Source organism: Natator depressus, chromosome 15 (genome assembly GCF_965152275.1).
Source record: "Natator depressus isolate rNatDep1 chromosome 15, rNatDep2.hap1, whole genome shotgun sequence".
NCBI classification, from domain to species: domain Eukaryota; kingdom Metazoa; phylum Chordata; order Testudines; family Cheloniidae; genus Natator; species Natator depressus.
Window position 1 is genome coordinate 26,828,955 of NC_134248.1, and position 25,643 is coordinate 26,854,597.

A 25,643-nucleotide genomic window follows, 5' to 3' on the forward strand; every position below is an offset into this window, starting at 1 on the left:
TGGGACTGTCTGCATTGGGGATGGGAGACTTTCCCTGAGAGAAGATACCTGAGCATGTAACATGAGAGCCCAGGATGGGGGTTGGGGCCATGTGACACCTTCTGCCCTGGAAACTGGACAAAGGCTGGAGGAGGAACCAGGGGGAAGGGGTGCAAGACAGCTGGAGGGGGTTTCAGTTTGGAGCTGGCTGGGGAAACGGAGGGAGCCCCAATACTGGGGTCTGAACTCCCTGCCCCCCAGAAGGAATTGACTGAGGGGTCCTGGTTGTACCTACAAGCCCTGTTTGGGACTGTGTTCCTGTCATCCAATAAATCTTCTATTTTACTGGCTGGCTGAGTGTCACGGTGAATTGCAGGTTAATTCAAAAAAATGAATAGCAATTAATCGCACTGCAAAACAGTAGAATATTAACTGAAATGTATTACATGTTTGGATGGTTTTTAAAAATATATTAATATATCAATTACGACAGAATAAAGTGTACACTGCTCACTTTTTTATTACAAATATTTACATTGTAAAAATGATGAAAAGAAATAGTATGAAGTGAACTGAAAAATACAAGTACTGTAGTGCAATCTCTTTTTTTTGTTACATAACTGCCCTCAAGAACAACAACGCAAAACTTTAGCGCCTACAAGTCCACTCAGTCCTATTCTTGTTCAGCCAATTGCGAAGACAATCAAGTTTGTTTACATTTACAGGACATAATGCTGCCCACTTATTTACAATGTCACCAGAAAGTGAGAACAGGCATTTGCATGGGACTTTTGTAGCTGGCATTGCAAGATATTTACATGCCAGGTATGCTAAACATTCGTATGCCCTTTCATGCTTCAGCCACCATGCCAGAGGACATGCTTCCATGCATCTGATGAAGTGAGCTGTAGCTCACAAAAGCTTAAATGCTCAAATAAATTTGTTAGTCTCTACGGTGCCACAACTACTCCTTTTCTTTTTGCGGATACAGATTAATACTGCTGCTACTCTGAAACCTTCCATGCTGATGACGCTCATTAAAAAAAAAAAAAGCATTAAAGTTGTGACTGAAGTCCTTGGAGGAGAATTGTATGTCTCCGGCTGTTTTACCCGCACTCTGCTATATATTTCATGTTATAGTAGTCTCAGATGACAACTTAGCACGTGTTGTTCATTTTAAGAACATTTTCACTGCAGATCTGACAAAACACAAAGAAGATACCAATGTGAGATTTCTAAAGATAACCACAGCACTTGACCCAAGGTTTAAGAATCTGAAGTACCTTCCAAAACCTGAGAGGGATGAGGTGTGTGGAGCATGCTTTCAGAAGTCTTAAAAGAGCAACACTCCGATGCAAAAACTACAGAACCCAACCAACCAAAAAAGAAAATCAACCTTCTGCTGGTGGCATCCTGACACAGATTACGAAAATGAACATGCGTCAGTCTGCACTGCTTTGGATTGTTATCAAGCAGAACCAGTCATCAGCATGGATGCAGGTCCTCTGGAATGGTGGATGAAACATGAAGGGACATATTTACATGCCAGATGTGCTAAAGATTCATATCTTGCAATTTGCAGAGTAACAGCCGTGTTAGTCTGTATTCACAAAAAGAAAAGGAGTACTTGTGGCACCTTAGAGGCTAACCAATTTGAGTATAAGCTTTCGTGAGCTACAGCTCACTTCATCCGATGCATACATCTTGCAATGCTGACTGCAACAGTGCCACGCGAATGCCTGTTCTCATTTTCAGGTGACATTGTGAACAGGAACCAGGCAGCATTATCTCCTGAAAACATAAACAAACTTGTCTGTCCAACCGATTGGCTGAACAAGAAATAGGACTGAGTGGACTGGTAGGCTCTAAAGTTTTACATTGTCATGAAAATTGAATTTACAAATGTAGAATTATGTACAAAAAATAACTGCATTCAAAAATAAAACAGATTGCAGTACAGTACTTGTATTAGGTGAACTGAAAAATACTATTTCTTTTGTTTTTTTACAGTGAAAATACTTGTAATCAAAAATAATATAAAGTGAGCACTGTACACTTTGTATTCTGTGTTATAATTGAAACAAACATATTTGGAAACTTAGAAAACATCCAAAAATATTTAAATAAATGGTATTCTGTTATTGTTTAACAGTGCGATTAATCACAATTAATGTTTTTAATCGCTTGACAACCCTAATTTCAAGATAGCAACCTTCACATTCCCACCCAATCCCAAAAAGTCTTAGACAGCAAATAAGCATTATATAAAATATCAAATACATCTTACTACTTGTTCTACCTTTTAACATTTCAACTACTTTTTCTTGTTAAAGAACTTTGACATATTTACGTTCTTTTCCTGGAAAATACTACTGACAGTTATGCTATAGCAAGGCAAACAACAACAACAGTAAGTAGCCACTATACAAACAACTTTTAAACTCTATTAAACACCAAACGCACTGAAACAAGGAGCTGACACCTGCAAAAAGCAGCAATTTTTCATGAACACTTCTGCCTAAACTTGTCAAAGACATGCAAAAAAATTTTTTTTCTTCAACACCCCCTAACAAGAGAGACAAGCGCTCTCTCTGTCTCTTTATATATAAGCAGCACAATCACAAACCAAATCCAGTGGATTTGTAAATCCTAATAGTTTCTATAGCAGCAAAATTGTCCCTTTGCCCTGGCCTTTCATTATCCAGGTCAAAGAAATCTCACAAAAAGGAAGAGATTAAAGGCATTTATCTACTATCTGGCTCAAAGTCCTAGATTACTTTGTGCCAAATGGGAAAAAAATTAAAACCCTGGCCAAGCTCTTCCAGGGTAAATCCAGACTTATGAGTGCATGGACAGACTTGAGACAGGCTGGATAAATCCAGTTTTCTTCTTTAAATAAATTATTTTGCTTTCTAGTCCAAGAAGAATATCCACTGGCTACTTCACAACCTTGTACCTTTGCCAAAGAAAAACAAACCATTTTAATCAGATGCTGACCAAATAAAAAAAATGAAACCCACCACAACCCCCATATTTATTTAGAAAAGACTGGACACTGGGTGCACCTCCCTATCTCCCACCCCCAAAGCATTACAGATGGACAGAACAAACCATTTCAATAAAATGGCATTTACAAGTGCAAAAGCAGCCCACTTCCACTTTAAAAAAATCAAATATGAGGCTTTATAAACTAAAACTCATAATTACACACCCACAGTCAGAGGTTTGTATTCCTACAAACAACAGATTACAATGTTCTAATTAAAAATGATAACCCTTCCCACCTGAAGAACCACACAGAAAATCCCACAGATTATTCTAAAAAGGCTACCACAACAGACTCAATCTCTGTCCTTTAGACCAAGGGTTCTCAACCTTTTTCCTTCTGAGCCCTCCTCCCGCTATAAAAATTCCATGGCCCACTTGTGCCACAACAACTGTTTTTCTGCATATAAAAGCCAGGGCATACATTAGTGGGTAGCAAGCAGGGCAACCGCCCACAGCCCCATGCCACAGGGGAAGCCATAAAGCTAAGTTGCTTTGGCTTCAGCCCTGGATGGCGGGGCTCCGGGGTTCAGCCCCACGCGGTTGGGCTTCGGCTTTCTGCCCCGGGCTCGACAAAGTCTAATGCCGGCCCTGCTTGGTGGATCCCCTGAAACCTGGCCGTGGCCCCCCAGGAGGTTGAGAACCACTGCTTTAGACAGAGACAAGCTGCAGCCCCCCCCCGCCCCGCTAACTGCCCAGCCAAGCATTCATCTACTGCGCATGTGTGCGGGGGGCAGGATACTGGACATTCAGCTTCTGAACCTCTCTCTACTCCCCCCCACCCCCCCAATCGCCCCCCGGTTGCAAAGGGGGCGGGGGGAGAGGAAGCGCACCGCAGCGCCGCTCAGGACACTGGTTTTCCACCAGGGCCGGCGCTGAAGGAAACTCCCGGCGTGACCACGCAGAGGCCGGCCAGAGGGGGCGAGACGGCAGGGCGGGCGAAGCCGGGAGGTCACCGGGGCACGGGCAAAGCGCCGCTCCGCGGCGGCCAGCCCTGTCGAGGGGGGCCGGGCACGGGCGAGCGGCGCGTATGGGGCAGGGGCCCCCTCACTGCCCGGCTGCCCCCGGACACACCGCGCCAGCCCCTGCCTTCGCGCCGAGCCCGCCCGCCCCCCTGCCGCCCCCAGGCTCCAGCCCTACCGGACCCTCCCTCGGCTGCAGTCGGCGGGGCCGAGGGCATCCCCTCAGGGACCCCGCGCCGCTCTCCCGCCCGCCGTGCTTACCCCCAGACCCCGCTCCGCCGCCAGGACCCCCCGCTCCCTCACCCTCCAGTAGCCGTTGGATGATGCTGTCGATATTGAGCTTGTCTATATCCGCCATCGCCTCTCAGCGGCAATGCGGGGCCCCGCAGCTCCCTCGCCCGCCTCTCCCTGCTGCCCGCCGGCCCGGCGCTCGCCTGCCTCCCGCCCGCCGCTCTCAGCAGCGACCCAGCACCGAACAAAATGGCCGCCGTCCCCTCTCAGGAAGCTTTGGTGGCGCACGAACACTAAGTGCAACGGCCACGGCGGTCGGGAACCCTTTATAGGCAGAGCGCGAAGAGAGAGTTCGCTTTATCAGCGTCCCGCGCTCGCGAAATCCTTCCGCCGCGAGGGGGCGGGAGCAGGGACATAGATCCGACCGGAGCTTTAAAGCCGGCATGTGCCCGCAGCATTGCAAAGGGGGTGGTGTGTTCGGAAAGCCGCTCGCAGCCAGAGTCCCCAGACGTGCAAGTCTGGCTCCCTAATGGACTAGCTCAAGCCAAAAAGAGCGAAGATTATTATTAATGGCAATCCTGAATAACTAATATCAATAATAATTGTCGATCCATAAATATAATACACATAACTAATTAATATCAATCGTAATTTGCCATTGATAACCGTGCTAACTAAAAAATGATCAATAACTATTTCAAGTGATAATTGTGTTATTAATATATCATATTTTGAGACTATTTGCTCTATTGCTTAAAGGTGCCCACTTTTTTCTTTTAAACAGACCTGACCAGCCACTTAGGACATCTGGCTTTACCCTGGAAAACAACTGTCTGACAACCACAGATGTGGGGAGTTTTTTGAAGAAACGTGGTCTGTTGAGCACAGACTAGAGCTTCTGGAGATTGAAGTCCTGGTCCTGCAAGGTGCCCAACAGGAATAAACCCTTGCACCCAAATGGCGCTCCCAGTGTCTTCAGCAGGGCCCCACGTAGGTTCACGGCTCCCACTGTGCAGAGCATATTGCACAACTGGGTCCACAGATTCTATTCCTGGCTTTGGCAATGACTCACCGTTTAGTGTTGGGGAAGTCAATTTCTCTGTTTCTCAAATGCTTATCCTCCAATGAACTCCATGTGGGTGTAGGGGTTTGGCCATGGGCCTCCCATAGCACAATTGGAGTCTCAGTTGCTCCATCAATAAAATGGGGTAAATCATACTGACCTACCTCCCAGATGTGATCTGAAACTTACTTCAGTAATGGCCCCGATCCTGCCACTACTTTCTGCAGATGAGTAACTATGCATGTGAGTCTCCCTGGGCCTGTAGTTATTTCCAGGATGTTTGTTAAGTGCTTTGAAATTCTTGGAGGAAGGCACAAGAAATGAGCATATCCTTTAAAAAATATTTTATTATTGTAATCCATATTTAAAATTATTTTATTCTACATGTAGTAGAAACACATTGGAGGCAAAGTCAAAAACAATTAAAATCAGCTGAATTTCTGACAAATTAAATTGCATTGGCAGTGAGATGGTCTGTGCTGGCTTTTACTATTGCTCACTGCTTTGCATCTATGCCTGAATATTGTTTAATGGGTTTATTTACTCCTAGTTTAATTTGCAGGGATGTCTCTGCCAACCCAGTTTCCTCCTCCCCTCTCCAAGATAAATTGCTTCCACTGTACACGTGCTGGATTCTTTACACAGCAGTTATATAATAATCATAACAACTCATTATCATGGTCGGGCCAGAGCAAAGTTCAGGCTGATCATGGTGATGAAGCAGGAAACTTGCAGTCTCAGCACATTTTAGAGCCAATAATGAAGAAGCAGTTGAAAGGAGATAGATGTAGAGACAATAGGTAACCACAGGCATTTGCTGATTACAAAATGCACCTTCAAAATTTAGCTCTGGAGTGAATGTCTATTCTAATGGGTACCCCAGAGTCAAATGCTAATCTCAGAACACCTGTGTAAATCCAAAGTAACCCCACACTGATGTAAATCTGAAGTAACTTTATTGTCTTCAGTGTGACTGAGATCCGGATCTTGCCAGCCACGTGTAATGAGTTGCTATGAGAAACTCAACTTTTGTATTTTCAAAAATTGTGTGTTTAAATTCAAACCTTCTCATTTCCACTTCACTCCCTAAACTTCTTGATTCTCCTTACTGTTCCATTTGTCTCCACCTTCAGCTTTGCCTCTGTTTTCATGCTGCCTCTTCCCTTGGAACAACTTCCCAATTCTTGCCCACCAAACACCCTTTCTCTCTTTTAAATCTCTCCTTTAATTCCCTGGGTCAACTTCTCTGCCAGCTAACTCCATTGAACTCAGTAGAGTTACATCAGCAGAGAATCTGGCCCCATGTTTCCAAGGAATCTTTCCTGTCTTGTTCTCCTTGCCAATAAGGTCTCCATCCCCTCTCATATTTCAAGTGCTGTTCCACATCTTGTTTCTCTTAGAGGCCTGATCCTGCAAGGTCCTGAGCACATCCTGTGAGGTGCTGAGTACTTTCAACTCCTGTTGATTTCTGTAGGAGTTGGAAGGGCACAGCACCTTGCAGAATCAGGCCTTTAGCATTCAATCCTGACAGCAAAGATGTCAGTGGGACCATTCACCTATGTGAAGTTACTTGCATGCATGCAGGATTGGCCTTTAGAACATAAACTCTTCAGGGTAGGGAATATGCCTTGCTCTGAATCTGATCATGCAAAGTGCAGAGGACTAACAATTCCCAGTAGCCTCAGCAGGGGTTTAGGATCAGGCCCTTTTTTACAATGCACTAGGTACATTTACAGTGCTACATAAACACTCACTGTTCTAATACTAAACCACAATTAATATCAATAAAATACAGTGTTTGCAAACCACAGTCATTAAAGTGCCATTTTAAAATGAATTTTTCTGAAATCAACTAATTGTTCTTTGCAAAAAATAGCAAGTCTCACTCGGCAACAATGTCATTGATTTAAAAAAGGGGCACAGCCAAAGTATTTTTAATAGTTTTAATTTAATTTTCCCACCACCACCACCAGTTATTTGTTTCAAGGTGTTTGTGGGAGAAATAGCCAGGGAAATCCCTCCATCCTTTAAACAGCTTGCTGGCTTCAAGCATTCAATAACTTTCCAGCCTAGAGAACATATATCTCCCCTCCTCTCTATTTTTCTGAGGTTTGCATTATAGTTTGCTAAATACATGATGACATGCTATTTGTCTTGCTCCACAGCTTCAAGACCTTTGGGTTGCTTCCTCCCTCTCCTCTAGGAACTAAACCAGTGATTTATTTATGGAATAAATAAATCACTGGTTTAGAACTCCTTGGAAGCCTGAATATGAAATGCCTTTTCTTACCCATTTTTCTCCTCCATTACAAGCATATACACTGCGTTATTTGTAGTAGACTATCTCAATCTGGGCTGTTGGAACTAATTTTTTTTAATGAATGCTCTTTTTTTATTGCTGTGAATGGGTTGATCATAAGAAATGTGAATTAGCCAAAGTCCCTATTGACTTAGGTTACATATTTGCTGAACCTATGAAATTCCATGTGTATTAAATGAAGAATTACCTGCATTTTGCAAACATTATAAGAATAAAACTGAATCAATTTTGGCTTTCCCAAGCTCAACTTTCAAATGTGGCTTGTGTGCTTCCATGCCTCCTATTGTTTACAGCTAGTTATCCTGCCATTTCCATCTAGGGAAAATTTCTCCACATTTTATTCAATCTTGATGTCTAAAAAAGTTTGCTGACCCAGAAGCCTGAGATGTTTCTTTATAAATAGTGGCCATTTAAGTCTGACAACGGACAAATTTCTGGGCAATACCACCAGTTGGTGGTAATGTTGCCCCCTTTGGCTGAGCAGTGGGCAAATTTGGGGCCACACAAGTCAGTTTCCTGTTTGGAACAGAAATCAGTTCAATTTTTTCTTAGTGTAATTTGTTTATTTACAAAATAAACACCAGTCTTGTTTCTCTGAACAGCAGTCAGGACAAACTGTACGCAGGCAGCTCCTTGTGCAGAAATCCCAAGTAAGAAACCACTGCCCTGTTCCTAGAACCAACTAGCTTGAGCTTCTGCCCCCTCCATTTAATTGGCGCAAAAGCGGAACGTAGACGAGTCCATAGTCAAACATGTGTAGCCTGCTTCCTTCCAGAAACTACACTAAGTTCTCTCTCCTAACTGCTTAATACATAGTTCTGTTTGCGCCCTCAGCCCCTATGTATGAAACCTAGGGAAGCACATAAGCTCCACATTTTCCTTCTGAACTGAAAGGTCTCACAGTGGGTTGAGGCATCAGCCCTTTCCTTTGCATGCAGTTGTTTTGCACTAGAGAGGACTGAGCTGTTCCTGTCTAGCACTGTGCAGGAACCAGGTTTTTCATGTTGTACGAAATGCCACGTTTTTGACATTTGTTTTGAAATTTCCTACAATGTGACATGTTTAGAAAATATTTGCTTCAGGTCAGTCGAAACATTTCGTTTCAATTTCAACATTTTTTTACTAATATCAAGTCAAAGAAATTTCAAAAAAAAAGTTGTTTCAAAACAGAAAAAGTGAAATGTTCTATTCTGAAAATGTCAGAGGAAGATTTAAAATTAATCGAAAAGCTTTTTTCAATGTTTTCTCTAAATGAAATGTTGTAAAAATTGACATGTTCCCACAGGAAGTTTTGGTTTCAATGAACCAGTATTTTGTGACGGAGAAGCATCCCACTGGAAAATTTTTGACCAATTCTGCTCATGCTGTTGGTCACAAAGGAGAGCATTTTAAGCACACCCCTTCACTTTAACAAGTTGGTCTGTGATCACTTTGCATCCAAGAACTTCTCAAAATATGAACTTACATACTGAATTCCCCCTGTGAAAAGTCCGGATCAGATGCAGAAACAGGAGCAGTGGCAGCTCCAGCTCAGAAATGTAGCTGTGCCACTGTATCTTGCGTTAGTTTCACATGGATTGAAGAAAGCTCTCAGTGAAGTGCCCCTGGACGCTATGGCCTGGTTGTTCAGTAGTGATGTGCTGCTGCTTTGCAGCCCCCTCTTGAAATGTGCACGACGCAGGTAGAACAGTAGAGTGGCTGCCCTGAGACATGACCCAGTTCTCCACTCACACTGATTTTACACCAGTGAACCTAACTAACTTGAATGGACTTATTCCTGATTCACACCAGTGTGAGAGGAAAATCAGACTCTCTGGACATTTGTCTGGAAGGGCTATAAAGAAGAGCAGTGTATAGAATTAGGATGAAGGTAAATTTTACCTTGATTTTTGTTCTCCTGGTTTCAAGGCGGGCAGAGTTCTTTGTACCCTAGAGTGGAAGAAACACCACTTAACAAGAGGAGGCACAAGAATGAAAAAATCAGTCTGGAACAAGCTAGCTGAGGCACTTGAAAGAACAAAACAATGAGTTGCAAGAAACCACAGACCAAAACTGGGGCAACAAAACATTGAGGGGGGAAGAAAAATTCCTAAACATTGAACAAAAGGGCTTAACAATTTGTGAATAAATGCAATGCCAGCCAGAGACACAGTCATGCGTTTAGGCTTCCAAAAAAACAATTGAAAGGGGCCTGACCGTTCACTTCTGTGCATCCAAAATTAGCACTAACTCCAATGGGAGTTTTGAGTATGCATGAAATGCAAGATGGGACTACATGCGCTCACTGAGCTACTGAAGGCAGGAATCTCAATACAGCCAAGCTATTCCCTATGCTGAAGTTAGGTGACCATAGTCCCAGGGATGTGAAATCACTGTTCCCTTTCCCTCCCTTCCTGTCTGTGGACCAGATTCTGATCTCACTCACACTGGTGTCAGTCCATAGTCACTCCATTGACTTCAGTCAGTTACCCTGGATTTCCACTACCATACATGATCTGAGAACCTGGCCTTGTGTAGGTAGCTGCCTTTATTTTATTTGTGCGTGTGTTCATTTGTTTTCATTCGCACCTCCTCCTTTTAGCTCTTCTATTAGTGTAAACTGGCAGATTTTCAGGAGCAAAGCTGTTATTACATAATGTTACACCGAAAGGTATATGAATGAATTCAGAGGAATGTGTGACTCAAGCCAGTTTTGAATCACTGCTCCCTCTGAAGTCATTCAAATGCCTTGGACATGCCATTGCAGGCTGTTTCTTTGCCCTGTAGTTTCCTGCTGCTTTCGGGATTTCCTGGAATCCAGCAATAATGCCATAGGATGACGTCTTTCAGATTTTGGCTCTTGCCTTTTGTAGGATCAGGCTGTCAGAGGTATTGATCAAGTGCAACATGTGCTGTATCTGCCTCCTGAGAGAGCTGCCATGCTCAGCAACCACCAGACTTCACCCCGAATTAAGAGAGTTGGATTTCTCTAATACAGTTAGTTACAAAAGGAAGCATCTCTGCATCCCACTGAGAGAGGTGAAAAATGAAAAAATCTCCAGGGAAATCGCAGGTGACTCAGTAGGCCACACTCTTTCATCTAAATAAGGGTCCTATCAGCTTGCCTGGTCGTTGCAGCTAGGTAAAGCCTGCTGTGATCCATCGGGTGGTACTGCCAAACAGTCCAGCTTCACCCCTGAGGTGGCTTCATTTGAGTTAGGTAAGCTGCAGTAGGCTATACCTCTCTAGTGCCCCCTTGTGGAGAGGGCAGGCAGTGCTCCTGTCTCAGAGTCCTGGGCACAGCCCTCCAGCTGGGCTATTCAGGGCATCTGCACCCATACAGGGTGGAGTTAAAGTAGCCCACACCAGAAGTCAGGATGCTTCTGCTTCCCACAAAAAGTAGTTGTGGGCCTTCGGGAAGCCAAAAAAGAAAGGAAAGTACCAGCCCTTCTCCTTTCTGAGAGGGCCTGGGCAGCTAAGGCTCTCAGGTTGTTTCTCCAGCCAGCACCCCCCAGCTGTGTGGTCGCAATGCCACTGAAATTTGATCTGGCCACCCCTCCCTACTGACAGGGGGGCAGCAGGGCCAAATTTCAGTGAGTGATGTTGCGACCCGGTGCACAGGGTCACAAAGCCACTGAAATTTGACCTGACCACCTCTCTGTCTGGATGGAAGGATGGCCAGGCCAAATGGTGTCACAACCTGCTTCACAGGGAGTCTGTTCCTACACAGCGGAGCACAGGGAAGTCCACTGAGAAGTAGACTCCTGGCAGCATTGTCTCATGCATTGTGTGGGTAAGAGAGAGGGGAGACTCCTGGGGTGAGGGAGACCCAGGGTCCCTGTGGGAGGAGGGGAGATGAGCAGGGACCAGATTGGGGTCCCTGCTGGAGGGAGTGGGGACCAGAATTTTCTCCCCTGAAATATCTGAAATGGCATCACTACAGGGAACGCTGAGTTGCAATCCTGCCACTCTGCACTGGGCGGGGATCCTCCTTTTTCAGGACCTGCCCCTCTCCAGGCTTGACAAACCTCACAGGTGCACAGAACTGAGGCTGACTGTACCCAGATGAGCTCTTTAACGCCTTCCTGACTGAGGTGTGGGATCTGCTCTGCCACATAAAGACAAGGGCTGCAGGATCCTTCTGCGGGAAAGCTGTGATGTTACTGTCATTGGCAGTATGGGCCACATCCCAAAGCCTTCATTACATGTTTACTCTGGGTGGAATTCACTCCTGTGCATAGAGAACACAAATCCCCAACACCACTTACATCCTCACTGGAGGGCTTAAGTGGTGCCTAGCACTGGTTTAGGCCCTCAGCATAGCAGTGAACTTGACCTCCAGTCTGTACTCAGGCTAGTCTCCCACTAATTTCAATCGGAGCAGGACTGGGCCTCTTAAAAAGGGAATTTAATCAAAAAATCCAAGGCAAAACGGACAATGAATAGCGCATCTATTTTGACATGGCAGCTGATAATAAAATAGCAAGGTGTGTACATTCAATTAAAATTCCTTTGTAAACAGGTTTAAGTATTACATTTCCAATGGGTTATTTGTACTAACAGCAAAGGAAAAAGGGCATTAAAAGATATGAGGAAATCCTGACAAAAAGGGGTTTTTAGGACTTTGACAACCATGTTTCAGACCGAGATATTGTAGACTCTGGGGTGAAATGACCATTGTTAGCAACTGCTGATTACATTTTACAATTGTTGACAGCAAATCTCAACTTTACCTAATCGGCGCTGGATAATGCTACAAAACGGGTTGCCAGACTGCACCAATGCTAGGGCAATGCTAGGAGATTTCCCAGAAGAGTGTAACGTAGAGACAGCCATAGTCGGAATGTGCTTCTAGTGGTCTTGGTTATAGTGACAGCCTTGAAACACTTCAGTACATTTCAATGGATTTTCACTCCTTTTAGTAAAGCTGCCTTCTGTTTCCAATGACGTCTCCCTCTGCTATAAATGGATTCCACTCCCCTCACTCTTTTAATTCAACAATTGTGACTAGGCAAGCGTGCTGCATTTCCAAGGGAGCCTTTGGCAGAGCAGTAGAGGAGAAAGAAGTTACCACTACCTCGTGTGGCAATGAAGGAAAAGAAATTCCTAGCGCATAGTCTTGCTGCAGCTGCTCCGAGAAAGATGCAATGTGAAAAGGAACCAGCCTTGCCACAGCTGCTCCCCAATAGGAGAGGAGAAAATAGCAGTTAAGAAGCTCTACCAACAGCTTTCACGGGCCTCTGAGGGTTTATCTAGATTAGAGTTACCAGGGTTTGTCAGCCTTAGAAGTTTGTAACAGGAGTGAATTCATTGCCAATGAACTCAAGATAGTACCATGTATGTAAAGGCAGGTGTTGGTGCTCCCAAAATATTTGAGGTTTATGTTAGGGCTTGGAGGCCTTGTCACACAGTTGCTAGAGTGAAAAGGAGGGGACTTTTTCCTGTTAGGTCCTCTCCTGTTACAATGAAACTCTGTAGGGGTATATTTCACCCTGTGCAGAAGGCCTGAACAAAGTCTATGGACCACTCAGCTCCTATCTTGAACACTTAAGTGGGATCGCACTTGGTCCATAGACCTCATTTTAGCCCTCCACACAGGAATAAATTTCACCCTTATGTTTCCCCACCCTCGCTGTAATAGGAGACACTACGTTAGGGTTGTAAACTTTTTTTTTTTAGTTTACAGTTCCGCAGCTGCTTGGCTGTATCCTTTTGACAGCCGCTTTCACCATGCATGAAGGGGACAATTATTTCAGCAGGATGCAACATACCTGCAGTATTCACCTCTCATACAAACTTACAGGACTCTGCCAATGAATTTCATCCACCTTTGTCACTGTAAGCTACTGTTGTGGGGTTTATCTTCCCCACAGTAGCATGTAGGTCACCAGACAGCCTTAGGGACCCACCAGCAGATAGTCAAGCCTTAATTTTGAATCTGTTTGTGCATCAAGCTTTCTGGAGGCAATAAAAGCAAAGGCTGACTTCTTTTAGCATAGTTGTAATTAAATGTCTTTCCCAGGACAATATTGTTGCCAGTATCGGTTTTCAAAGAAACAAATATGAAAAGGGTTCAACAAGGTCCCACTTGCCTTTTTGTTGTTGTTGTTGAGTGGCTCAGTCAACATTTAAAGAGCCCGTATTCCTCCATTAAAAGGTTATTTATATTTTCAGTTGAAATATCTCTTTTTCTCTGTGTCTGCCACTTAACCTTGCAGATTAACCATCATTAATGTCAGTGCCCATGAGCATGTAGGGGTTATTGCTTTGCGCTCAACGGGTTGCTGAATTTGCTTGCATTGCAGCCATTCCACATGCAAGCCCAGAAAGTCACTCAATGCTCTAGACAATGATTTGGAATAAAATACATACAGGACAAACAAAATGTATATTAAAGCTAATACAAGACAATGTACATTTAGAGCAGGGCAATAGAAAAGTGACTGGCTGAAGGACAAACATCTCAGAAAGGGCTAGAAGACTCCGTACAGGATGTAAAAACGGACCTGTAAGGAGATGGTTTTGTCAGTGACTGAATGTGGAGATGAAGATAATAAAAATAAATAATGAGCATTTCCCAAGTTCCTTCCTTCTGAAATCTCAAAGAATTTAGCAGAAGTTAATACAGTCCCACAGTCCCCCTCTGATGGAGGTAAGTATTACCTTCCCATTTTACAGGCTCATCTGTCTTAATGCATCCATTTTCAACAGTGGTCTTTAATTTTGGGTGTCCCAGTTTTTGCGTGACCAACCTGAGACATTCAGGATCTGATATGCAGAGGTGCTGAGTGCAGCTTCCGGCGGCCACCCAAAAAATGGAGGCAACTGAAATTAAAGCCCACTTTTCAAATATATGCTGCTTGCTGAAATAGTATCTTGTTATGTGCTTTCTGAATCATTTGATCATCATGCTACCTTGGAATCCTTTCTGACACTAAATTGCATGATGTGCCAGTTGGACAATACAGAAAAAAAACAAACATTTTCCCAAATGATTTTGTCTGTGGCTCATTTCGTTGCAGAAGCTACAAGGACCTTTTCTCGCTCTACTTCTCTCCCATGCCCTGTGGCTCCTGGTCCTCTCTGTGCTTTTGCTCAGCTTCCGTCCTGTCCTCGGAGCCTGGTTTGCACATCCCAACACCTCCTTTGCTGCCTTTGTGGCTTCCCTGTTTTTCACAGTGTGTCTCACTTTGGAAAAACCCACCATCTGCCTTAAACAGAGTGGGTATAGAAGGTTCAGTGACTCATCATTCAGTCATATGCACACTGTTTTTTCCAAATATGCTTATTTGGCTTGAACTGAACCTTACAGCTAAAGGAGCTTAGAGATCTCTGCTTGGATCTTGGAATACCTATGCTCTCGTAGTACTGCAAGATCATATCCCAGAAGGGTTCACCCTAGCCTTTATCCTCCTGAAATAATTAACTAAAATGAGCAGCATGCAGTCCTGTGTGTGGGGATCATTATAATAAGATTTAACCCCCCTAAATCCTACCCACTTCATGTAGAGCACCTTTTGTTTAGGAAGAGGTGTCCTGGCCAAATAATTCCTCTGTTCCAGTGTTGGCTGGCTGGCTGCAGCCCTCCACCCCAGAAGTGGCTGCATTTCAATGAGGCTGTATGTACATAATATGTGCAATTCTTTAGGATGAAAGTTACTAAATATCAAATATATGTTAATATAAAGTTCTATGGTATCTTTTGGTTTGATGCATACTGCAGCCACTTGCTACTCATATTTTTTTAAGATAGCTCAGGCCATCTTTGGAGTGCAAGCTTTCTCTAACTGTAGCAAGAATTTTGTTGATGAAAGTTGCATGCAAGTGTAGGAATGTTCCCAGTTAGCTGCAATACAGCAGGTGCCAGCCATAACATTTGCATGAGAAACAGAAAGGTGATGAGGAAATCAAATCTAAAGGCAAAATAGAGTGAGTCACTTGGTGAAACTGTAATAACTCTGCTGTTATTTGCTGTACCCTGAAACCAGGGCAGTAGGAGAGATCTGTAATAATAGTTCGGGTGCAAGCAGCCAGAATAACAAGAACTCGCCCAGTCTCTCATGCAGCAGAAGAGCTGACCAAGTCAGCTAGCCCTCTGCTGTTTGCCTCAGTCATCAGGGCTTTAGCGGCACTATTTGATTAATATAAACATTGTAACATGTGACCGAAATTTGCAACTGAAATGTCTATAATTTTATGTGAGACAAGGTGGGTGACTTCCGTTGGTGAAAGAGACAAGCTTTTGAGCTCCACAGAGCTCTTCTGCAGGTCTGGGAAAGATGTTTTTATGTGACTATTATTATATTTTGGAATTTGACCTTCAGGTTGATGAATTCCTCAGACAAAGCCAGCATGATTTATCTGCAAAGCAGGTGTGGTTCAGAAAAACAGCATTTAATACCTCTCATTATGCTCTGGGTTCACCTGATAAAAGATTTTGAGCACCATATCATGAAGTGATTATTTATGCTATGCTCTTCAGTTTCACCTTTCTTGATGATAAAGTTATGATCTTGTTAGTAAAAAATTAATACACCTCAAAGGATGATGAAAAACGCCTGTATTGAACCATGTTGGATTTAAATTTTTACTGCACTTGCAGTTTTTATACAGGATTTACTGTTTGTGGTGGTTATTTTTCCTGATTCACAGATTAAAACAATCTTGAATTTTTGTTGTGCATTGAACTGGCAGGTTCCTGCAGGGAATTTGGTATTTGACTTTTAAATGGAAAATGAAACAACCACTGAATAACCCTATTTTGTTTGTATATTTCTCAAGATTAAAGGTTGTCAGGCTGGCCACTCTATAACATTATAGTCATGTATTTCAAAGCCAGTTGCATTAGATTTCATCCTTCACTATTTAATGTCTGATTCTGCAGCCTTTACTCACAATACGTAAAGTACTTAGGCAAATAGCCCCACACCAGGACTGTTGGGCTAATTTCGGGCTTTGGGTGGGTCTCCAGAAGCTGGATGTTACAGATAACAACAAAAGTTCTAAGATACTTTGATCCAAACAAAGTCTAAAACAATGCTACATTGCCAGGGGAGGTGCCATACTTCAGGGTTGAAGATAATTTACTAAGAAGGTGCCAGGTCATTATATGATATAAATAGGATTCTTGATTTTAGTTTAAAACTAGTCTGGGCAGTATCAGAGTTTTTCAATACATGTTGATTTCACCATATGCACACAAACTGGTGAACAAATATTTCCAGTAATAATCATCAAAATGCACAGACAGGCAAAGTAGGAAAAATGCTGCTTAAGAACTTATCAAAGTTTGATTTAAGGATAGTTACTTTGTATATTTTGACCTGTGATGATGACAATTTGTGTTTTAATGGTTATAAAGCTTTAACTTTTTGAATCTCTACTATCATTAAATAGTTATTGGCTGTCCCTCTTCCTCCATTATTTCCTGCCACTGTGAAAATTTAAACAGATGAAAATAGAAAAAAGCTTGAAAATAAACATTGATATTATCCGTCAAAATTAGAAAAAAACAATTGAATTCTGCCAAGCCTTGTTAAAAGAAATAAAACACACACACAGCCTGAAAGCAAACATATCAAAATGAAGTTGGTAATGGAAATAATACAGTGAAAATCCCCCTAAGTGCACTGTTTTTGCAATTTTGAAAATGTTTTGCATAGTGGCCAGATGGACCCTAGAAAGCAAGCTGATACTCTGACAACTATGGAAACTGCTTGAGTTTGTAAGGACTTTTCAATATAAGTAAAGCATGCAGAGCCAGGATCATAATTACAGGTTTCAGAGTAACAGCCGTGTTAGTCTGTATTCGCAAAAAGAAAAGGAGTACTTGTGGCACCTTAGAGACTAACCAATTTATTTGAGCATAAGCTTTCGTGAGCTACAGCTCACTTCATCGGTTGCATACTGTGGAAAGTGTAGAAGATCTTTTTATACACACAAAGCATGACATTACAGTTCCTTAGAGTGTAAACAGCAGGCTCATGGAAAATGGAAAACAGGGTTACTTATAAGTCTGACAGAAATTAGTGGCTAAGTATGTCCAAGAAACACAAGGGATTGTAAAACAAGTGTTGAACCATATGTATTCTCAAAAGAGAAGCAAAAACTCTCTCTCTCTCTCTCACACACACACACACACACGCACACTTTCTTGGACAAAAGGGCTCACTTATTCATATCTGCACGTATTACTTATGAAGTTTCACTAGTAGCCTCTCACTGATGCCAAGTTTATTATTCAGAAAGCAGCCTCTTATTATCTGTTCAAGACTTTTGGCCAATTTCCAGGGTTTGCCTTAGCAACAAAGCCCACAGAACTGCGTTTAAATATGGCTCCAATACAGTTGCTCCATAAACAGGTTGTAACGCAGTTGAGCTGCCCTGTGTGGACATAATACAAATTTAACATAAAAAACATAGTGGAGGCTCAGCTTTGCTGCTGTATTTGGTCTATGTTTAAATATAATTTTTCCATGTGTGCTTTTTCTGTCCTGGAGGAGCCCAGCTTTGGATTATGTTACTCAGAAAAGTGTTCTCTCTCTCTCTGTCACTGCCGCCTCCACAAACATCTTTTGATGTGGCTTCCATCTTTACTTTCCAAACAGCAGGTGAGAATAGCCACACACCCTGCCAATCTGGCTCCCGCTCTGTGCTTCCACCCCAAGGACCAGCACATCTTGAGGATTCCTGTGGTGCAGTGAAGTCTGGAAGTTGACAGCTACCAAAAGATGCCTTGAATGTGCCTATGTAAGAACCCCCTGTTCAGCGTGTGTTACGTGATCCGCTCTGTGTTTGGTGCACAAAGGATGTGAATAGAGGCCAGAGGACTTAAAACCAGATTTTCAAAGGAGCTCAGGGCCAAGTTTTTAAGTGACCAGCCCCCACAACTTCGGTCAGATTTTCAAAAGTGTTCAGCATCCAACGTGCACCCAGCACGCTGAGAACTTTTAGCAACATGGGGCACTTATTTGGGTGCCTAAATCGGAGCTGAGCCTTTTGAAAAATCTGTATTTTAGTGCTTTAGCTCTGGATGTCACATGCTATGGTGGTGAGGGTGGTGTAAAAATCTATATCGACTAGAAAAGAATAGGTTCTCGGTTCAATCCCTGGTAAAAACCAAGATACACATGCTGGAGTTAACCTTGGAGATGCGAGGCCAAGTGCAGTCCTGGTATAACTTCACTGGCTTTGGTGGAGTTACACAAGGGCTGAACAGGGTGCACTGTGTAAAAATCTCTGCACTGGGAGAGCAGAGAAGAAATTGTTGTTGTAAATGCAAGCTCTACAGAAGCAGAAACACCCAACTTGCTTGAGGCATAGAGAGGGAGTGCACTAGATCTGGTTCTTATGCAACCGTACTCTTTACAATACCCTAGAATGTTCCTGTACAAACAGGTGTATCTGTGCTTAATTGTTCCCATCAGTCACAGAAAGAAGGCATGTGTATTCAGGAGAGAGGACCTCCCCCTGGTAAAATGGTGCCCTCCAAAAACATCAAGCGCTTTCTGCTATTAAATCCTTTAATGCATACATTGCTCTCCGGTGCTGAACTGCAGAACTAGATTCCGAGAAGACAAGACAAGCTGTCAGAAGCTCTGCACATCAAAGCCACGGCACTGCTGCTGGGGCTTTTTTCTTTGCAGCATTACAACACGGTGGATTAGGCTCTGATCTCTGCAGCAGAATCCTTCCAAGCTGAAGCTCTGTGGCCTTAGTGCTGCACAAAATACTGTACCATTGGGCTTTCCATCTGACAAGGCTTATTTTGCCCTTGGATGCTCATGAGTAAGTCCCAGTGTAGTCAACAGAATCAAGACCCAAGGGCAGAATTTGACCCACTGTGCTTAGCAGGGAGACTGAGTTTTAGATGAAAAGGTGGGATCCCTTTCACAGAATGACTGAGACGCAGTGCATGGTAGAGCACTAGCCCCCCATGGAGAGTTGGGGCAGGGATATAGTGTTTAGCACTGTTGCTGGTGCTATGACTACCCAAGCCAGTGGGCCAAATTCATCTGTGCACCAATGCAGGGACAGAGGAGAGGTGGCTTATATCTCCCCTACTTAGGGACTGCTGCAGGCTGGATTGGCTCTCAGCACAGGCTGCCTTAATTTGTACCTAATTCACCCTTCCTTCTTGGGCCCAGTCAGCCCCCAGTCTTCTCTGCAGAGGGAATGCTAACCTGGTGCAAAGGGCCACAGTGAAGTAGTAAATTCCCTTGATTGTGTTCAGGGTGCTCGAATGTCATATGGTTGCCCCCTACACAGGTGTGCAAGTTGGGAAGGGCCCTCTTGCTGCTCCCTTCCTCCCCCTGCCTGTAATTTAGGCAGCTGGAATGATTCTTTCATTGTAACCATGATTAACAGGCATCTATCTTCATTTGCTAAAAGTTCCGGCAGTCAGACAGCTGCACTTCTCACACCATGTCATGATGCAGCAGTTTCTTTCATTTGGGGAAAGCACAGAGGTTCATAGCAATGTGTGACTTGGAGACCCAGCTGCTTAATTATGGCTGAAATATGGAGCTCTGCATAATGTACAGTTACCAGGACTGCAGCCAAGTGCAGGTAGCTCATACGTGGATGTTGGTAACACAAGGCTTTCTGACTCTGAGAAGTGCCATCCTGGGGCTTCCCTCTTCATGTCTTCTTCGTGATTTCAGAGGTCACTTGATCAGCTTCCCATCCAAAAGAGGATTTTTTTATCTGCCAAAGCTACAAGCTCCCTGGGAGAACAGAATGTTCAATTGACTCTTCTGTCTCTTGCAGCACTGTCAATACTAATGGTTCTACAGTTAGAATTTAGCTGACAATGGTGCTAATAGCAGGAGAGATGGAATAACCGGGGGTTTGTAGCTGGTATGTACAGAAAGATACACGACTGCCCAGTGCAAGCTCGTTATCTGATCAAAGGGAAACAAGAGGAATTTGGGCAGTGCAATGGAATAAACTCCAAAGGAGTGTTTCTAGAAGCATCACAAGTAGACCTTGTAAATTATAAAACGCCATACTTCAGGGATGTTATATAATGTCTCTTTACAGTACTTGGTAGCTAAATATAAAAGAGAAAGTGATTGTGCGCTAATATAAAATGATGCTACAGGATTGCTTTGCTTGGGAGGGTGTATGAGAGCGAGAGACTTGGCTTCAGCACCACTGGATTCTATTTCCATCTCTCCCACTAATTTGCTGTGTGACTTTGGGAAATTCATTTAATCTCTCCCTCTGCCTCAGTTTTTGCCTCTCTTTAAAATGGGGACAATAATATTTCATTCTCCTACAGCTGTGTTGTAAAGGTTAATGAATATTTGCAAAGTAACCTTAGATTCTCTAGAAGTGCCAGATAATATACTATTATCCTGATCTACGCTTCATTGTATAGCATCAGTGAGCCAGATTCTCCTCTCACACTGGAGCAATCCCACTGTGGTAGATCAGGTTGTATCAGTGTAATCCGGAGGAAAATTTTGCCCAGTACCTCTGAGAAAAATCTATAGGGAAAAAAAGCCGAGACCACTGTCATCATGTTCTTTATGTCTCACTTTCTACAAATCAAGACATGGTGAAAATTCAGTCCTTGATTAGCTCCAACTAAAATGAACAGTGCTAGTTCCGAGTAACTGACAAATCAGCTCATTGCAAAATATGCAGTAGCCCAGCAGAGATTTTTGCTCATTCCTTTGCTTTCCCCTCTGGAAATATTCACACCTATAACAAACCTGATGAATTGAGACTTTGGAACTTTGGCTGTTTACAGGAGCAGCAGGAACTGCTTTCAGGTTTTTAGCTAAACATCTCAGAACATAATGCCAATAAGTTGCTATTTGGCAAGTGTGCTGCTATGAAAACACAAGGTGCATTGAAACAAGTGAAGCATAAACCTAGAGCGACATTGTATGTTAAAAAAAAAAAGGAGTACTTGTGGCACCTTAGAGACTAACAAATTTAAATCTCTAAGGTGCCACAAGTACTCCTTTTCTTTTGCGGATACAAACTAACGCGGCTGCTACTCAGACACCTGCTGAATGCTAGAGAATGGTTTGTACAGAGCCAATTTGCACTTCCTTGGTCTCCTTCCTTGAACTGTGTTTCTGTACACAATGACCTGCACAAAGCCAGACGGGTTAATCAAAGTGAGTTCTGATCCCAACAGTATTCCATTCCATATATATCTCCTGTTCTGTTTTCCATGTAAAGGGATGAGACTGAGATTCAGATTTCAATCTTCTTTGTTCCAGTGGTGTATTATGATTATTCATTATTAATATTGTCATGACCCTAGGAACCCCAACCATGGACGCGGACCCATTGTGGTAAGCGCTGTACAAACACAGAACAAAGACAGATCCCGGCCCCAAAATCTGGAGTAACTCCACTGTGGTCAATGGAGTCAGCTACAAATCCTGATCCCAATTAATTTAATGGAAAAATCCTATTAGCTTAATTTAAACCAGGATATTTGCTCTTACTCCGGACTTACCGTAGTTTGAGTGAGATCAGATTCTGACCCAGAGTTTGTAAAACAAGTTATTGGATACCAGGGATTTAGTTAGAAAAGAGCTAAAATAAACCATCCTCACTTGCACTCATTTCCTGACCAATTTCCAGCTGGCATTTGACTTACACCCCTGTTTACATCCTCCCTGAAAATGGTCCAAAGACCTCCGTGGAGCTGCAGCTGCTTGAATCAGGTCTGCACCTGCTTGTTTGTGTCTATGAGAGAGCAGCCCCAAATGTAATAAATGTAAGGCATAAAACAGTCTGGATATAGACTGAGGGCCTGATCCAAAGCCTATTTATTGAAGTCAATGGAAAGACTGGCATTGATATCAATGGGGTTTGGATCAGGCCCAAGTTAAGTCAAAATGTTTGTGACCATATGATGACAGTGGTGGTTTCTCAGAAGACACAAATATGAGTCGACTGTTTCCCCACACAGATCAAGGGTGATGTGGTTTCTTTTCTGATGCACAGCGGCAGCTGTAAACGTACAGTCAGTTCAAAACGGAGTTTAAATGTGCTCTCTTCGATTGAGGAAGGCTCGCCAGGAAAGCTCTAGCACTTCAGTTAATACACGTGGGCCAGTTCCGACTTCTGCTTGATTGAATTGCCAGCAGTGTCACTCAGAGCTGATCCATGACAACCACCCTATAGTTGCGGTGCCAGCCTAATTAAGATGTAACAGAAAAAGAGAGAGAGAATAGCAGATAATTGATACAGCTTTCCAAACAGCAAAGGCATCCGGTTCACTCCGATTGCACAGAGATTTTTCACTTGCAGAAATCACTCTTCTCCTGCAGCTGTAGCTGCTTAGGTTATGATCTTGTCAGATTCCCAAAAACTAAACAGGGCTGGGAGACCAGGCTTTGGGTGCTGCAAACACTGGTGATGAAGTAGGAGACCTTCTGTCCTCTGAATCAGTAGTGAATCAACACTGCTGGCTCCACTCTGTTTCTGGAGATGCCAACTTTCTGACGGGGATATGGCAGACATGACTACCTAGGATCAATAAAGGCCTGATGGCACTTTTCTCAAGAGTAGAAGTGTTAACCCCTGTGTCCTTTTGGCCACCAGTCCCATTTGGGTAATTACTTCCAGACTACCGAAAGTTCCAGCTGGATACAGCACTGGTCACTTCCCATTCTAAACAATTGCATACTGTTGCTGAGCACTAGCAGCTGCTGCGTTCCACCCCAGAAGCGGCTACGTTTCAATTGTAAGTGGGTAAATAAATACCTAGTGAGGACCAATGGAGTTGTGTGGAGTTACACCAACTGAGGATCTGGCCCGTAATGTAACAAATCTATGGCCACATAGGACTTCATGGTTGTCATTATGACACACACCAAGGCCCCTGAGAACTCCACAAAGCTCAGTGGTATCTCAGCTTCTCTTCCACAAAAGCACCCTTGAGTTAAAGGAGAATCTCCTTAGCTGTGAGCCATATAGGGCCTAAGACGCAGATTAGCAGTTCTGCTTTTGTCCAGCAGGCTGCAGCAGTATACCTACACACCAGCTAGTTAATTCTATACTGAAGTGCTCTGAAGTCCTGTTGGATGAAAGGTGGTTATGTCAATGTGAGTCTTTGCTGTTTTTCTGCAGTCAGCTAGGAAATATGGCCCTCTCATCCAGAAAGTCATGATTTAGTCTAAATTTCCTTTCAGTACAAGCATCAAGTAATTTCTTCAAACTTCTGTATGTGCCATATGGAGTTGCATACACGTGACAAATATTGTTCAGGGCTAAATAATTCCAAACAAGTCAAATGCCATACCGCCTTGTGTTCTTTTGGGCATGTCACCATGAGTATTGCTCCTCTGTTTTGTTTAATTTGTTATAATGGCATATACTTCAGAGTTTGTTTCAAAGGAACAGACCACAGCCATGGGATAATTGTCACCTGCTATGTCCAAAGTGCTAAGGCCATGGCTGTTTGTTTTCAGATACAGAGATGGCGATACCATACCAACGATCCGCCCCCGGATGTCATTTTGTAATGCAAAATGACAGGTGTGCATTTAATCATTTTAACCGATAGAGAAATAAACCAGGAGAGAGTCAATTACAAGGCTAGTGGCGTGCACACTTTCGGTGTGTGGTGAGGCACAGGGCTTTCAGTCTCTTGCCTACAGCCATTCAAAAATGGCCATGTTCAGCCTTCCTTTGCAACTGTGGATTTGCCAGCCAGCTGCTGCCCCTTGAGCAGGAAGAAGAGCAGGGAGCTCACAGGGGTGGTGCTCCCCCTTCTGTGCCGCTGGCCCTGCAGATCCATCACACAAAGATAGAGGAGACAATTCAACCCTAAATCTAGGATAATGAAGCACTCCCAGTTCAATTTTTACTCTGGTAAGTGGATTCAAAGTGTCTGGAGGTCCCCAAACTGCTGCTGAAAGGGTCTTCTAGGAGGGTTGTTGTCATGGCCACAAGAACAAAGGGTTGTTATTCCTTTTGGCTGAGATTTTCAAAGCCACCTAGGGGATTTAGATGCACAGCTTCCATCACTGGGAACTGTGTCAAAATCCCCAGGGCACTTCAAAAATCTCAACCTCAGCCTTTATGAATTAATGAAATTCTGGCAGACCCTTCACTTCTCAGAGATGGCTGAAATCCTCGCCCCACTCCAGGGCACTTTTTGTCTTCATTCTCCAAACCAGTCCTCCCGGTGGTTTGCCTCTCCATCCATTCACCCCTAACTGCTGCCTTTTTTAGTTTGGTCTGTTTGTGCAGCCCTGTGGATGGCAGCTTTCCTGAAGACCAGATAAATTAGATCCAGAGCCCCCCTAGGTTGTGTGTGTTATTTTTTTAAACCATCTGATGAGCTAGGCCTGATACTCCTTTCGTGAATCTAGTCCAAGTTGCTGAAAGAAATGTTTTGTGACAGGATGAACATTTGCATTAAGTTGCTAGGCAACTGCTACAGTTCTGATGCCTATTGAACTTGTCTATGTGGCCAATAGAAAGTAGGGTGAAGTACCTTTCCATACCACCCTGCCAGCGATCCAAAACCTGATCTGTATGTTTTGTACAGGAGGCCCTAAACTGAAGGTAAAATAGAAGATCGTTAATGATATTTAATACATGTAATTGATGAGGAAAAGGATGGTCTTGTGGTTTCTTCACTGCCCTGGGACTCTGGAGATTGGGCCCCTGTTGCTGACTATGCTACAGACTTCTTGTGTGACCTTGGTCAAGTCACTTAACTGATTTACCCATGGACATGAAGCCAATCAGTGGAAAAAACAGGATTAGAATTCAGGTCTTTGTTTCCCAGCCCTGTGTTATTCCTTCAGCTCATGCAGCCTCCCTTTGAGCTAGTCACCAGAAACATGCATACTAACATGTCAAACAAAACATACAATAATCCTGATTACAATCCCACTTTCACTGGAGTTATACTTGTGTCTCTATGGAGTGATTACGGATTTACACTGATATAAATTAGATCAGAACTGGGTTCAAGCTGTCCAGAGAAATATGCATCTCAAACCCTTGGAATTTTTTAAAGCTTTTATTTAATGAAATTATTGAGTAACACCAGACAATTGCCAACAAACAGCAACCGCAC

The 25,643-nt window shown here is 43.4% G+C and overlaps 1 protein-coding gene across 1 annotated transcript in view; it reads right to left on the minus strand.

The window, feature by feature from the left end:
• The window catches only part of PPP1CC (protein phosphatase 1 catalytic subunit gamma), a 32,242-nt gene extending 27,744 nt beyond the window's left edge, over nucleotides 1–4,498 (minus strand). The window contains exon 1 of the mRNA XM_074972482.1: nucleotides 4,290–4,498. Coding sequence (XP_074828583.1) covers nucleotides 4,290–4,344 — 55 coding nt within the window. The 5' untranslated portion in view covers nucleotides 4,345–4,498. The remainder of the gene's footprint in view (nucleotides 1–4,289) is intronic.
• Nucleotides 4,499–25,643: the final 21,145 nt, after the last annotated feature.